The sequence below is a fragment of the Mastigoproctus giganteus genome, chromosome 11, assembly GCF_048544385.1.
Source record: "Mastigoproctus giganteus isolate SK-2022 chromosome 11, ASM4854438v1, whole genome shotgun sequence".
NCBI lineage: Eukaryota > Metazoa > Arthropoda > Arachnida > Uropygi > Thelyphonidae > Mastigoproctus > Mastigoproctus giganteus.
In genome coordinates this window covers 59,238,737-59,256,086 of record NC_143585.1, presented here as the reverse complement: position 1 = coordinate 59,256,086, position 17,350 = coordinate 59,238,737, and the positions used below count along the sequence as shown (strand labels likewise).

Genomic DNA, 17,350 nt, shown 5'->3' with positions numbered 1-17,350 from the left:
TAATGGCCACATCTTCGATATTGCACAAAGAGACTTGGAAACTCCATTTCAAGAAGGATATAGATCTACTGAGAAAAGTACAGAGAAGAAAAAAAGAATAGTAGTTAATGCAAGATTAAGAGGCACAGGATATTAAAGAAAGCTAACAATTGGAGGCATAAGATATCAACAGAAAGCTAATAGTTGAAAGCACAGAAGAATATTAAAGAAAGACTTGCCTTCTGTATATTGTACCTTAGTGTAGGTGCTTAGTTCCTGGAAACTAAGCACCTACCTGGAGATCTAATAGAAGTGGTTAAGGCTTAAAAAGGGTTAAGTAAACTAAATGTGGATGGAATTTTACTCTTTCTCAGTCAACACACAAGGCACATAAATTTAAATTGAAAAAGGATTGTTGTGGAATAAATATGCAGAAATTTGACTTCAGCCAAAGTGTAAATGATTGTTGGAATAAACTTCCACCTAGCGTTGTGAATAAGCTTTCTTCCTTGCATCATTTTACAAATACTAATATTAGTGGGTAAAATAATATTTGTAAAATTTATAAATTTATCCTAATTATCATAAGATATTGAAAATGCCTGAGAGAGAGATCTGATGAAGATTATATAAAATTTACCACAGAGACATTACTAAGCATAAGAAAAAATTCAGCCAATTGGATGTTATTCTGTTGAGACAAAGATTAACAGATTTTTGGGTTAGTCTTACATGATACCCATTCCGATTGACTGTTATGAGTAGTAGTGATTGACAGGCTACTCGTTGCTTTCCTTGCAGCAATGGGAAGCTCTGACCTCTTCAGTAGACGCTACCCATTTTAATGTGTTTATTCCCTTGTGGCTGTTTAAAATCAGAAACTCATTTTCTAATTTTAAAATGAAGCGTAAAAATTTAAAATTCACTCTAACGCTAAATAAAAAACTGGTTGGAGGGGGTTAGGCCTGTAAATCACTGCTGCTTACAACAATCAATTGGAAGAGGTACCAAATTGTAGACTAACCAATTTCTGTAATAACATAATAAATAAGGAGTATCACTTTAATGTAGACAAGGGTGAACACAATGACTCACCAAATACTGGAAGCTTTCACTACTGAAAACTTCAATGAAAATTCTAATAAATATCTAAATACCTAAAATGCACAATGCCAGAAGTAAACTTTTACTCTTCCATATGACATAACTTCATGGAATATACAAATTACATCTTACTAGAAATTCTTAAAGCACATATGAGTAAAAACTATCCAGTGCAGTTGCAAAATGAACAAAACGATTATTTGAATTTAGCAAGCCAGTGCTCTTACCAGAAATTGAATTTGGCAAGCCGATATTCTCAGTATTATTAAAATAGATAGACCCCACCCACTTAATACAGACCCCTGGACCTCTCTGCACATGAGCAAATCAGTTGTGTCTATTATATGCAATAGGGCAGTGTTTCTCAACCTATTCGTTACTGCGGCACATTTTTAACGATGCTAAAATTTTGTGGCACACTACAGTCACCACTACTATACTCATATTCACAAACGGGAAGTTATTTCTGTTGGGTATATTTAATAATACCTTAATTGTGTAGTATAGGTAAATAGATCTAGTACTAGGAATTAAAACATGATGTCACGTTGACCGCTGGAAGGCACAGTGTAAATAATAAATGAATTTTTTGCTTGAATTAATTTTTATTATCAAACTTGGATTTATTATTATTTTTTTTAATTTGCATTTTCCATGGCACATACGCTGAGAAACCCTGCAAATGGGAAATAAGTTATTTTTTTTTGCTGGTGAAGCAAAAGTCAAGTAGTGTATAGGCATATGTTGCAAAGCAATGCATCTATACTTGAATTCTAAAAAAAATATGAATTTTTTTAAAATTAATATATTTTTAAAAATATGAATAAAAAAATATTAAAACTTTTACAACTTTAACAGTAGATTGCTGTGTTCCTAAACAATATTAATGCAGGAACTTGCATCCAATCATGTAAACTTGGGAAGAATCTTGAGTTTTGAGCAGACAAACTTTGCATTCATAATGAGTTCCCGTAGTGTTGCACCATCTCAAAGAACATCACAGAAGGCTATCACCTGCTACCTGTAAGTCCTGAAACCAACTGTCACAGCATTGTCATCTTTTAAATAAATGGCACATTAACCTTTTGGTGATGTCATTTGTTTGAAAGAAGTGCAATACCAAGGCAACTTGCTCTTGTGGGTTGGTCACTTGCACACTAGTAAGACTTTTGTGGATTTATTGGATGATTGTTTTCTGCAGCAGCATGTTCGAGAGGCAACCTAGAGAAGGTAATACTCTTGATCTGTTTATCAGCAGTGATCATTCGTGTATTAAGAATTTGCAGATAAAGGAACCACTAGGTGGCAGTGATCACAGTGTACTGATGTGGGATTTACTTAAAGATAGAATTACCATCAGGGGTAAAGAAAAGGGTTTTTGCTTCCGTAAAGGTGAGTACAGACAGTTTTCAAATTCTGTACAGTGGGATCAACTGATGATGTTACCAACAGCAAATTCTAAGTGGAAAGCATTCAAGGAATTAATTGTGAAAGCTACTAAAAGTTTCATACCTATTAAGAAATACTGTTCAAAGTATAGGCTTAAATGGTTATCAAATGAACTAATGAGACTCGTAACAGAGAACAAAAATGCATTGGATGCATATAAATTATCAGGTGACACAAAAGCCTATGGCAGATATAAGCTAGTCTGTAATCAAGTCAGAAAGTAGGTTAGGAAGGCAAAGGCTGATTATGAGAAATCTTTGGCAAAGGATGCTAAAAAAAAACAGCAAGGATTTCTTTACTTATATAAACTCTAAAAGGAAGGAGATGAATCTGATTGGTCCACTTGATATCGATGGTTTGACTGTTGATGATCCTGCTCATATAGCAAACAAACTAAATGAGTATTTTGCATCTACATCCACACATGAGGAGTTATTAAGGTTTGAAAATGCCAGAAGGTTATCAAATTGTAGCAGGGTGCTTAATGATTTTGTAATAACTGAGAGCAAAGTGGAGGAGAAATTGTTGAAGTTAAACATAAGAAAGGCACCTTGAGTGGATGGAATTTATCCAGTTATATTAAAAGAGGCACCAAAGGAAGTAAGAAAACCCTTAGCCATAATTATGAGAGCATCCTTGGACTCGGGGGAGGTCCCCACGGACTTAGAGATGTTCAAATGTATCCCCAATTCACAAAGGGGGATCAAAGGGGTGACACGAGTAATTACAGACCAGTTAGTTTAACTTCTGTTCCGGGTAAAATAATGGAGTCACTGGTTAAAGATGCATTGCAGGATCATCTAGACAAGACTGCAGCAATAATTCAGACACAGCATGGGTTTGTTAAGGGAAAGTCTTTTCTGACAAATTTGATTGGTTATTATGATGTGGTTACAAAGGAACTGGATGCAAAACATAATTTTGATATCATATACTTGGATTTCAAGAAAGCTTTTGACACTGTTGTGCATGGAAGACTATTGTACAAATTGGAGCAGAATGGTATTAAGGGTAAATTGCTACAACGGATAAAAGGATGGTTGAGTGGGAGAAGACAGAGGGTGGTAATCAATGAGTGCTGCTCTTCGTGGAGTAATGTTATTAGTGGAGTCCCACAAGTTTGGTGTTGGATCTACTGTTGTTTTGTATATTTATCAATGATGAAGGTATATCAGGCTTAGTGTCAAAGTTTGCAGATGATGCAAAGGTTGGCAGGGTTGTTAATGACAGTAATGGCAGTGTGCTACTGCAACAGGATCTAGAAAATATTGTGCAGATGGGCTGAGAAGTGGCAACTGAAGTTTAACCTTGACAAATGAAAAGTACTGCATATGGGTAGAAGTAAACCCAGAGAAATGTACCAACTGTGTGGTACTACACTTAAGGTGATAGAAAATGAAAAAGACCTGGGAGTAATTGTGCAGTCAGATATGAAGTTTTTGAGCAATGCAGATAGGCTGCCAGGCAGAGGCGCATTAAGGTCGGTTGAGGCCCCGGGCACAGAAGAAAATATTGGGCCCCTTAAAAAAAGAGAGAGAGACAGGGAAAATAAAAATAAATGTTAACCATTTTTTTCAAATAAATAAAAAATATTATGTACTATTAATGTTTTATTTCCAATAAAATTTGAACATAATATATGTATAATATAATTAATAATAGCATAATAATAATCACAAAGTTTTGAACTAATAGTTGAACATATGTAAAAGTATAATTATAATTAATGATAGTATATGTATAATAGGAGCAAAAATCAGAAATTTGAACAAAAAAATCATAGAATTTTACTTGAAATTAAAATTACAAATGTGAAAATATTTAAATAAATTTTTTTCTTGCTTTTCATTTTGCAAACTTATTAACTATCTCATAACAATCAATAATTTTAAGTAAATCGCTCTCTCTATATGAAATAGCCATATTATTTAGTCTTTCCTCTAAAATTGAATTTCTTAGATAATTTTTTACTCTTTTTAGACAAGAAAATGAGCGTTCCACCAATGCTCAAAATTTTCAAAATAATTTCCAATTTGGAAAAGTTTCTTTCATATCTAATGCTTTTTTGTAAATATTATTAATTGATCGCTTGTCTTCTTCATCTAAAAAAGATTAAAAACTGTTCCAACTCATCTTTAAAATTACTTGAATCAAGGTCATCTTTATACATTTCTTTTTGTTAGTTCTTTAACTTCTGATTCGATTTCGTTGAAATTATGTCTTGTTTTCATTAATAAGAATTTCTAGACTTTTTAATAATGATGCACCTTTAACAATTGTGCAGTCAATAGATTGTAAAGATTTACTCGTTGCATCGATTCTTTGCAAAATTTTATTCCATAGGACTGTCATTACAGCAGTTTCATAATCATTCATTTCTTTAAGTAATGATTTTGGTTCAATAACAATTTTTTTTTTCTTTTGTGGAATTGCGTATCTCATGTAATGCCTCTTTTATATTTTTGTAGCCACATTTTAACACTAAAACTGAATCAGCCCTGGTAGACCACCTTGTATCTGACAATTTCTTTAATGTATAAGAACCTTTATCTAATTTATTGCATAACATGTTCCATCGAAACGTTGATGCAGAGAAAAAAACAAACAAATTTTGCACAAATAAAAGTTCATCACACGTGTGATGCAATAAGTAATTTACAGGTCGGCTACCTTGATTTCCATACTTTTGTAAGTGCAACTTTAAAAAATCATCATATTTGCTCAACTACTCTAAACTAGTCAAATAACTGCCTTTTCTCGAAGACGTTGTACTCTCATTATGGCCTCTAAAAGCAATGCCCCAAACTTGCGAGGAATTTTATTGTGGATACAATTCCTCCCAGAATCTCTCCCCAATAATTTTCTTTTTGCAATGTAATTTGCAGATTTTGAACATCAATGCGATTTAACGTAGAGGAGCGCTTGTAAAATGTACACATTGAAGCGACGTGCTCTTTTGACATTTCATGCTCGGACAAAGTTATTCCAATATTTTTCTAATTTTGGTACCGTGTAGTCAACTTAGACTTTGAGCCCAAAAACATTTTGCATGGGTAACAATAAACTGATTTGGATGTTTCGGAAAAAATTAGCCACGTCCTTTCTTCTTTTTCACCATTCGATTTTTTTCTGTAAAAATGGTCTTTACACAAGCCTCTGTAGTAAATGCGATCACCGTGTTTATAGACCGATTTAAGTATAGTTATATCGCCTATATTTTTTGGTTTATTTAAAATTAGAAATTCAACCATTTCATTAGATAAAACGTTAGGCCAGAGAGCAATATCTTTTAGTGTAACTTCGAATGGAATATTTTCTGTTTGCGTTTCAATATTTTCTAATTGACTTTCTTCTATATTTTTTTCTACTGGTTTTTCACCTGGTTGACTGTTGACTGGTTCTTCATCTTCTTCATCATTGTTGCTTTCTTCTATACCTTGGTTTTCAACTTCAATTAACTCTTTTTGTTGACTGATGGAAGTTCCCTATTCTTCATCTTCATTGTTGCTCGAATTATGATGGCCTGAATGGCCAGGGCCAGTTATAAATTTGTCCAATGCTCCTTTCTGTTGGTTCGCAACTTGCTTGAGTCTTTTTTTAATTTGTCTTTTTTCAGCCCCTGATAGATGTCATTTCATTTTTCTAGCTACCACTGGTAGCCTACCAATGAAAAGAAAAATATAAAATTTAATAGTCTGAATGATTAGAATAATAGAGAAGAGATTTTTCGTCATAGTGTAACAAATTAATGATTAATTAAAATTCAAAAATTATTCATATATTACGAAAATCCTGGCGCTGATGTAACAACAGGAATTAATTTTATCTTAATATAATTTCAGCAATGCGTATTTGCATATATCGTAAGTCTGCACTGCAGGAGAACCTTTGTAAGTACAAAGTAGCAAATACGATTCTATTGCTCCGATGAGCAGTAGCGCAGCCGCGCGGGGCCTATGCAGCGTAGTATGTGTATAGTATGCAGCGTAATAATGAAATAATGAAAATAAGCGACTTGGTGTCATTAGAAAAAAGTGTAAAGTTGGGGGTATGCAGGGCCCAGGGCACGCCCGCCCGGTGCACCAGCCGTTAAATCCGCCTCTGCTGCCAGGGCAGGTCATGGGGTTTTGTCAATGATATATAGGAATTTTGCTAGCAAGGAAATGGAGGTGATTTTCCCTCTCTGTATAAGGCAATGGCCAGGCCAGGCCAGGCCACGCCTTGAGTACTGCATACAGGTCTGGAGGCCTCATTTTGGGAAGGATGTAGATATGCTTGAGCATGTACAGAGAAGGGCAACAATTGGTGAGGAGAATGAAGGGATCCTCTTACCAAGAAAGGCTTAAGTTCTGCAAACTGAAGTGTATAAGGCATTGATTGAAGTGTATAAGGCCTTAAATGGGTTGAGCATGCTGAATTCTGATGGGATTCTTCCACTTGTTCAGATTACAAACCTAAGGGGCATAAATTCAAATTAAGGAAAGACAGATGTAGAATAGATGTGCAGAAATTTGCCTTTAGCCAGTGGGTGGTTAATTGCTGGAACAAACTTCCATCTGTTGTTGTGGAAGTTGATAGGTAGATTAAATAAATTTAAGGAGGAAGTGGACAAACATTTAGAGAGGATTGTTTTGTAATTTTTTTTTTTTTTTTGGCTGATGCTGCATAAGCTCATACACTTGTTTTCTTGCATCACATGCCACTACTACTACTAAGAAATGTTCATTCTTCAGAAAGTAATAAAGCCCTTAGCAGTGGTGGATTATCCTATAGGCAAAAAAGACATCTGGCTAGGGCTCCAATTAGAGGAGGCCCCAAAATCACTGTTTCAAAAACTCATTTAGTTTTTACTAATATTTTTAAGTAATTTTTATCAGAAAATGAACTTTCTACCTGCCAAAGTTAATGAACTTTACTTGAAGGTTAATTTGAAAATTACGTTTTTTTCAAGAATGGTTTTACCAATTTTGATGAAATTTTATGTTTGGTTAATATAATGTCATATAATTTGTTCCTTTTGTTGTCACAATAAAATGAAATTGAAAATGTTCTTTCTTTAGATAGGCCCCAAATTCCATTTTGCCATGGGGCCCCATGAGGGTACAATGCACCACTGGCTCTTACATTAATAACAAAAAAAATGAAAAATAAAAAAAAAATACTACTGGCCACAAAAGATCAATCCTTCCAATTTCATATGTCAAAAAAGTTAATTTTTTTTCCCATATTCCTGTTTATCCTTAGATGATGATTCCTGTGTTGATGAGGTTTGGTTTATACCTTTGCTTACAGTAAACAGTTTTGGATGTAAATTTAAAAACTGCAATGTGTATAACAATTACCTGGAGTTTTTCATTTATTATTTTTATTTTAATATTATTTTTATTTATTTTTTATTTCATTGCATGAAATAAAAAATAAATAAAAATAAACAGAAGAGCATATACCAAATATATTTTTCTCTTTAGTGACAATGCAAGTTTGCTCATGTGTACAGTAGTGTGTTTAGCGAGTTTAACTCTTTATATACTGGCCTCTACCTCATAATAAACAAATGAAATATTCATGGAAAATTTCCAGCAAAGGAAGACTATCTGAAGTGTAGGGACTATACATGTCTATTATATGATTTTATTTTACATCATTCTTTTTTTCCTTGCTGTCTACATGAATAAAGATGAAATATAGTCTTTGCTAATGCAACAGAGGCATATTAAGGGCTCAAGGAAATTGCTAACCAAAATATCTTGTTATTAAGTATTGAGATGATCACATTTTAACAAACATCTTATCAACCTCACATGTGGTAAAAGGGTCTATTTTTAAATTACTATTCCACTAATTCTCTCTAACTGTGACTACAACAGAAATCTATGCTAACTCAAGGGTGGAATGAACTTTATTCCATTCACCTGAGATCGGTCGGCTAAATAGTCTCAAATAAAGCAGCCTTCAGAAATTCCTCCATCTGAAAAGACTTGAATACAGAATTCCAAACAAGTGATGAAACCAACATATGGTCACAGAGATATTTTCACTATACAATACGTGAAATTTAAAATTTTTCAGCCCAGAAAAATCTGGGCTGAAATTTAGTATTCGGTACGTGTGTTATGCTACGTGATGAACAAACAGTTGTGTGACAGACGTGAACTGAGAAAAATAGTTGCAATTAGAAGGGGGGGGGGGAAACACTTATAAGAGGGTTTATGTTTTTAATCTTTTCTTTGTGGAAAAAAGGTTAGGTTTTTAAGCAACTTCAGGAGGGATTCAAGCAAAAACTGGTCATTGACCACAGGTACTGGATTTTCAAGTTTCACCAAAATCTGTAACTTGTGTATACGTTACATAAGTAATATGATAATAAATAAGGTAAAGAGTGTTCGACTTTGTTAATGCAGGCAGGGATGAAACTCACCAAACACTAGAAATTTTCATCAATCAAAACTTCAAAAAATCGTTTATTGGAAATGCAATAACAAAAAATCGATTATTCGAACTGTGATAACAATAAACTGGGTAAAAATTCGAAGAAATATTCATATACGTAAAACAACGAACACCAGGACTAAGCATTTATTCTTCTGTATGACATAACTTCATAGTTACGTATTCTTAGAAAAAGGCAAAATAGTTGCCTTTTTAGGCAACCATTTTCATGGCACATTTCCTAAATATGATGCCAAAATAAACAGTATAGTTTCCATAAAAAGTCCATTTTCTAGAATTAACGCCCTCAAATTATTAGTATTTTTCAAGAGGGCTGAAAATGGTCATTTAACTCAATAACTGTCTTAAAACTCATACCTTCTGAAAATTGATTTCGTGCGTGCAAGTTTTTGTTATGGTATTCCAAACTTTAACAAATCCATCTTCAGAACCAGAGGCTAAAAGATCTGGATTACGAATGCAGAAGCAAACTGATGATACCCTATCTCTGTGAGCAACAAGGATGCCCAAATATTCAGGAGGCTTTCGCTCAGTATCAATTAATACAACAGCATTGCGAGCTCCATAAGAAAACACACCATTCCTATTACAATGACTAACTCTAGTTTGATAATTATTCGGGGAAGGTCCTAAACTGATACAACTCATAGCTATAGATAAAATCCTTTATTTCATAAAATGTTATACGCAGCAGTACAGAAAGAGCACCGTATAATAATCTATAAAAAGAACTTTACAATAATAAATACTACAGTTGCTACACACGTGCCAACAAGCCACAACACAATCAAACAAAACTTCAGAACAACCGCGCCCTCTTCCTGTTAAACATTCAAACACGTCACCCTTCACATTTTAAATTGACAGCTAAATCTGAAAACTTCTCTGCATAATGTTATGCATATACAGATGAAAACGAATAACTCGTACACAGATTAAACCGGTGAATCTGAAAATCTATCTTCATACCAATCCATACAGAGCTGTGTAATCTGCTTTCAGACCATTGGGGAAAAGAAGTAAAAGTAAATGGATAAGAGATGAGATTCTACGTTTCAATAAGCAAAAGAAAGAAGATGGAACTAGTAAGAGAAAACGGAATATATGATGAGAGCCTTGTCAATCAATTCAGCCCTGGTGAGATGGCACAAGGCTAATGGGGAACAATTTTCCTCAGTGTGGTAAGCAAGCGCTTGCTAACAGGAGAGATTGCTTCTACAGGGATCGGATACGCTTAAATAGAAAGGGTGCAAGAATATTTGCTGATGCTATGAAGGCAGTGTAAAGATGGTCGGAAAACTGCAAGCTATGGGGAAAAAATTCACACATTAATAAATTAACAATAGCCCAGGCAGAGGTGAAAGTGATTTTTCCACTGATTCTATTAGAATGGGCAGCCGCCAGAAAAGCAATTTACTAGGGATTTCAAAAACTGCTTAGAAGTCATCGAGAAACAAGTAAATACATCAACTGTGTTATGGTAATGTAGAATAAGAAAAGATGCAAAAATGCATGCAAGTACACCAATCCTAGGAGCATAATAAATAAATTTGAAGTGCTGGTCAAGATGTCAGAGGCGGATATTGTTGGGGATCAGAGACGTAGTCTCACACAAATATAACCCCAGGGGCTCACACGCACCCTGGATAGAAGAAGAACGGAAGAAAACCAGGGACACATAAGAATTGGAGAGTAGGAGAATCGAGAAGAAGTAAAACAGTCGATCAGGAACACTCATAACTGGCGAACCGCGGGAATTCATAACATCCACAACTACTGGTACAAGAAGCTCATCTGCACACACAAGCACCTAGCAGAGCAGAGCAATTCACTCGAAAGATAAGGCACGCGGAGACAATCCCGAAGTTTCTTACTGAAGGAGTCACAAATCTGAAGCCTAAAGATGAAGATACAAGAAACCCGGCGAAATACAGGCCAATCACATGCCTCCAAACGATGTAAAAGATCCTGACCAGCTGCTTAACTAAGAAGATGTCAGACCACTTAGAGAGTCAGAACGTAATGGCTGAACAGCAGAAAAGATGCAAGCGGAGGAGAAAAGGATTCAAGGAGCAATTAACCATAGATACCGCAGTTATGGAGCAAGCCTTCAAGAAGCACCGCATGCTATACACGGCCTACATCGATTACCGCAAGGCCTTCGACTCCGTACCTCATAGTTGGCTAATAGAGACCCTGAAGATCTACAAGGTCAATCCGATAGTGACTAACTTCCTAGGAGCAACAATGGCGAAATGGCGTACCACCATTAAGGTCGAGAACATCACAACCTGGCCAATTCCCATTAGAAGGGGAATCTTTCAGGGAGATGCTCTGAGGCCACTATGGTTCTGTCTGTGAAAGGTGGCGCTGCTGACTGATGCTTTAGAAATTGATGCTTATGCTCTAGTTGTTATTTAAAGGTAATGTTTGCATTACAAACTGAAATAAGGCTTTTCCTATAGTTAGGTGGACGCTATCTAACTTCTAGTGCAAGTTTTGTCTATTTTATCAGGTATTTCCTTTACATATTATAAAGTTTGTCTCATTAGGCTTAGCATTCTGCTGACCGTATGCTAATACGTTATGTCACGGGTTGTTTCACCGTAAACGCAGTCATTAGGCTTAGCGTGTTCGCTACTTGCTAATGCTTTAACACCAGTTATTGAGTCCGCTGATGTTAGTGAATCACTACCACATCCTGCAACATTCCAAAAGCTCAATCCTGACATAGAGGTGTAACCCTGATAATCCGAACTGTTCTCGATTCACCGGATTACACTAAAAATGGAGGGAAAACAAGGTAAAAACGGCGATAACCAGTTGCAGAGGAAGAAGGATGATCCTGTCATCATTTACTTGCAGGAGGAGGGGGAGGACATCCCATCCGGGCTCACCCCAATGAAGCGGAAAAACCGCAAAGGAAATGTCCCAATACCTGAACGGGAAATGCGCTCCAAGACGGAGAACAGGGAGCTGCCAGAAGCTACTTCGCTGCAAAAGAACACCAATGAGGACAAGCAGCAGGACTCACCTCTCGACTCTGCCCTACCACAGGGAACTGTTTACGAGAAGACCCTCTTCCTTAAAACGGCATTAGAAAATATATTTAAGGAGAATTCAAACAGAGTCCTCCGGACTTAGATCTCAAATTGTGACAATTTTCCACAAGATGGAAACAATACTACATAACCAGTACCTTGAAAGTCAGCGAGCCACCACTCGACTTCATGCTTACATAGAATGCGGGGCAAGTAAAATGCCACAGCGCGCCCCGACATATTCTGAAGCGCTGAGGCATAAAGGCGCCACTGCTGCCGATACCATGACCACTACAACTACAAAATCAGCAACTAGGAAGACGCTGCTCCCCACCCCCACATCTCGTGCTACTCAAACCGACCAACTCAGATACGCTGAAAACAAGTGAAGATGTCAAAAAAAAGGTTATTGACTCGCTAACGCAGGAATTTAAAACAGCCAGAATCCGCTCCATACGGAAAACTAGAAACACTGGTGTGATAATCGAAACGGAAAATAAAGAAGCCGCTAAATTGATTATCAACAACACCAAGATCCCTACACTCGGTCTCATGGCGGAAACTCCTAAAGAAAAAGGTCCCTCAGTCATCATATTTGGCGTAGACCCGAATCTGACTCCGGAGACAATCTGTAAAGAAATCTTCATGCGAAATCTGCAACAAGACTTCCCCGACGGAGACTACAAAAGTTTAGTAGTGCCCAAACATCAAACCAGGACCAGGGATGGCAGCTCGAACAACTGGGTGGTCGGATTGACCACTGAAGCGTGGAGAGTCATCACAAAACAAGAAAGGATCTACATATGTTGGAGCTCCCACCGCTTTAGGGAACACATCGCGGTGCCAAAATGCTTCCGATGTTGCCGATTCGGTCACACCACCCACACATGCGCCCAACAGGAACCAACCTGCGGACACTGTGCCGAGAAGGGGCACAACTATGCTAACTGCCCGAACAAAGGAAAAGAACCAGCCTGCGCAAACTGCAAGTGGCAGAAGCTTCCCCACACGCACTCTGTTCGAAACAACAAATGCCCGGTATACGTAAAAGCAAGAAGTGCACAACAAATAAGAATAAATTATGGGAACTCTCCCTAAAAGGTACAATAACAACTGTATCAAATTTCTTCAACTGAATGCGCAGCGGGCTATTGCTGTAGCTGGTCAAATTAGACAAAAAGCTGAAGAAGAGAACCTGGACATCCTTCTGCTGCAGGAGCCCTACACCTGCGCGGGTGCTGTCCGGGGGTTACCCACTCAGCTACAAAATTGTTCAGGTAGAGGGAGCCACCCCCTGGGCTGCGGTGGCTGTCAGGAATCCCGACATAACTGTGACAAGAATAACACACCTGTGCTTGGAGTGGGCGGCCTGCGCTCACATTGTTACTCCACTGGGAGAGCTATATATCATCTCTCTGTACTGCCGCCCAGGAGCAGACATCCAACCAGCCATCCAATACCTAAATCAAGTACAAACAGAACTTGTGGGTTCTAGGATCCTCGTATCTGCGGACCTAAACTGTCGATCGCCATTGTGGCATAGTGAGACTCCTGAACGTCGAGGAACTAGGAATGGCCAATATATGGAGGAATTCCTGGCTAACAGCAGCTTCGTTGTCCTAAATCGACCAAACAATCTCCCCACATTTAGTTCCACTCTCTGGGAGGTCACTATAGATGCAACAATGGCTACCAGATCCCTTGCTCGGCACCTAAATGATTGGAAGGTACAGGAAGACTGGACCTCCTCAGACCATAGGGCTATCACCTTCACGATGCACAGATCGCTTCACCGGGCTCCAACAAACAGCTACAAACTCAACAGATATGCCGTTGATAAGGCCAAATGGAACAACTTTAAAGAAGCCATAATTAGGAACACAGAGAACCTGTCTTCCAATAACCTCCACAACCAAACCCCCGATCAACACCAGCGTGCTGTCACTAATGCCATCCTACAAGCAGCGGACCAGTCGATCCGGAGAAGGGCCCCCCCGACCAGGCGCTGTGCCCTGGTGGTCGCAGGAACTTGACCTACTTAGGAGAGAAGTGAACAGGAAAAGACGTGCCTTCCAAAGAGCCAGACGGTCCTGGCCTCCTCTTGAGGTTGAACCCCTCAGACAACAATACAGGGAGGCCAGGAATAACTACACTGCGATGATCAGGCAGCGGAAGAAACTGTCCTGGGAGCATCTGGTTTCCACAGTCGGCAATACAGACCCATGGAGCATCATATATAGAATAACCACAAACAAGTTACCAAGGCGAGAGGTCACGCCCTACACCATCACCCCACAAGGCACCATGACAAAAAACTGGCACGACACCGTCAACAACATTCTCAATGCCACCTTCAAACCCATCGAAGAAGACAACACACCTCAACAGCATCAGCTGTGCCACGCCAACAAAACCTACCAATCGGCCCGAGTGGAACAACCATTCACTCTGCAAGATTTACAAACTGCCATACGAAAAATAAAAAACAAAAGAACCCCAGGACTGGACATGCTTGAACCAGAACTGGTAAAAAAGGTGGCCGAGTATGTCCCGAACTTGCTGTTAGACTTATATAACCACTGTCTTCGTCAGGGCTGGTTCCCCTCGGACTGGAAAGTAGCCAGCATAAAATTAATCATAAAAAACCCATCAAAGCAGCAACATATACCGGAGTCCTACCGACCTATATCCCTCCTGTCTGTACTCAGCAAAGTCCTGGGACAACTTCTTAGACAGATGCTTGAAGTACATTACACCGCAGCAAATTTAACAACAGACAAACAATTCGGATTCAAAACGGGGAAATCCACTCTGAATGCCGCGTCAAACTGCCAACGAAAGTACCTTCTTCTCATCTCTGTGGACTTTGCAGGGGCGTTCGACGCCCTCTGGTGGCAGAGCATCCTCGCAAGACTAAGAGCTGCCAACCTGCCATCAAACCTATACGGATGCATTCAGAGCTACCTGAACAATAGGAAGGTCCTAGTGCAGGCTCCCTACTGCAAGGTTGAACGTCAGGTACACAGGGGCTGCCCTCACGGCTCTGTACTGGGTCCCCTCCTTTGGAACTACGTGCTCGATGAGTTCCTCTCCCTGGAACTGGGGGGTGTGCAAGCGCTCGCATACGCAGATGACCTCTCCCTAATCCTCTCTGCTGATTCAAGAGCACAACTGGAAACGCTTGCCAACTCAGCACTTTCTACACTAAGAGAGTGGACCGAAACTCATCACCTTAATATCTCTGCCACCAAAACCCAATCTATCCTACTAAAGGGATATCTAACTCCTACCAGACCACCGCAGATAAAAATCTACAACAGAACGATCAAGTCGGCCACAGAACTCAAGTACCTAGGAGTGATCCTGGACCAAAATTTATCATTTACACCCCACTTAAAATACATCCAGAAGAAAATGAAAAACTATGCTGCCATGCTTGCCAGGATTACCCGCCGCGACTGGGGGCTGAAAAGAAGAACCCTTGCAATACTTTACAAAGCAGCCATTATCCCTGCGATTGCATATGCTTCTGGTGTCTGGCACCATAAGGCCTCTACGGCGGTAAATCGTCGGCTACTCAACATCATTCACCGACCGATTTTATTAACCCTCACCAGAGCGTGCCGCACTGTATCTACTCATGCGCTGCAAGTACTCACTGGGACCCTCCCTCTTGATCTTGAAGTGATTCGCCTAGGCATGTTACAGCAGCTTAGACGCGGAAATCCAACTACCTTCCAGGATCACACCACAGACTCAACTGCAAATCGGACAGTGGAGAAGAAACGACTCCAGATCTATTTGCGATCGATATGGCAGCAGCGCTGGACGACCTCCACAAAAGGGGAAGTCACGCGGAGGTTCCACCCCGATCTACAACAAATATACCCACAGTATCCGGTATGGCTTTGCCCTGGATTGTACAGCACGTATCTCCTAACAGGACATGGAGCGATCCGCCACAAATTACACCTTCTCGGACTCGAAAACAACCCAATGTGTGCATGTGGCTTTGTGGAGACCTGGGGACACCAGATGTATGACTGCGAATTTTATGAAGATCTTCGTGTTGAATTAATCATCCAAGTGCGCCTTAATCCCAAAAACCGGGAACACTACTTGCTGGAAGATGAAGCCTCATATATAGCGTTCACCAAGTTTGCCCAGAACCTGTATGCTAGACGCTTGACCATTCCTCTGCCTGCAAACTTCGAATAGATGTGTCAAACAAAGCTTCTCAGAGACCCCCAACCAGATGTCAGGTTTGTCTGCTTGATCCTTCATGCAAGACAAAACTGGAACTCTTATGAGAAGTGAGAAAACTCCACTTCCCAGAACATTGACTACAAAACGGGACAACAGTCCCATGAATGACTCCCAACTGTGACATTTTGCACAACCTGTTCAGCCAAACCAACATTGGATCGCCTCTGCTGGGCCTCAAGTTTTTCTGGATGGTGTGGACCTGACCCTGCGGTCTGGTTTGCTCCCACCCATGCACACAGGCCACATTGGCAACCTGAGCCAGCTCTCTTGTCTGGCTCACTGTCTCACCTCTACCTGGCAGGTGGGGAGGGGACAGTAATCTGTTCCCTCCCCACCCTGCCACCCTATTTCTTCCCTCTGGTGGGGCATGCCCCACTGTAAATGGAGTTGCCTTCCCTTTCGGCTCCATATTTCTGTCTATTTTCCCCCCAGTCTTCAGCCTTCACCCCACTCTATCTGATAGCAACGTGAACACGCCCCACACAATCTAAAATCACCAATCTAAATTAATTTTGCCCAACATTTTGGACTTCTGGCGCTCCCCGCGACGCGTAGGCGATTTTTTTTTTTTTTTTTTTTTTTTTTTAAGGTCCTAGCCACTGAAATCTTAGGAAATTAGGTGGCAGGACCTGCCAGAGTGAACTATATACTAGTGAGTACCTGGTCTGCCTCCACGGGGCTAAAGTGGGACAACGTCGGGCCTCAGTAGGGGTCAGGCGGCTAAATGACCAGATGAACAACGGTACAAGGCATCAAATACAGGGTGTTTCAGTTAAACGTTTCAGAACTTCTAAGAGGGGTAGGGTACATCCTGACAACTCGAAATCATATAGCAATGTGGGGTCGGAAATGCTTTCCTGAAGCGGTGTTGTACACAGAAGCACCATAAAGAAAAGAGACCGTAAGTGAGAAATCGTTTTAATAATACATGAAAAGAAGCAAAAGGTACATGGATTAAAGTAAGTGTTCGAAGTTTCTTCCACGGGCTACAATGCACGCCTCACATCTCCGACGCATGGACATCCGAACATTCTGGAATACTCCAGGCGAATTTCGAATTT

General features: G+C 39.4%; 1 protein-coding gene across 1 annotated transcript in view; it reads right to left on the bottom strand.

Moving 5' to 3' along the window:
- The window catches only part of LOC150078034 (gem-associated protein 5-like), a 155,742-nt gene extending 146,086 nt beyond the window's left edge, over nucleotides 1–9,656 (bottom strand). The window contains exon 1 of the mRNA XM_090384436.1: nucleotides 9,340–9,656. Within this exon, the coding sequence (XP_090240562.1) occupies nucleotides 9,340–9,630 (291 nt within the window). The 5' untranslated portion in view covers nucleotides 9,631–9,656. The remainder of the gene's footprint in view (nucleotides 1–9,339) is intronic.
- Between the last annotated feature and the right edge of the window lie 7,694 nt (nucleotides 9,657–17,350).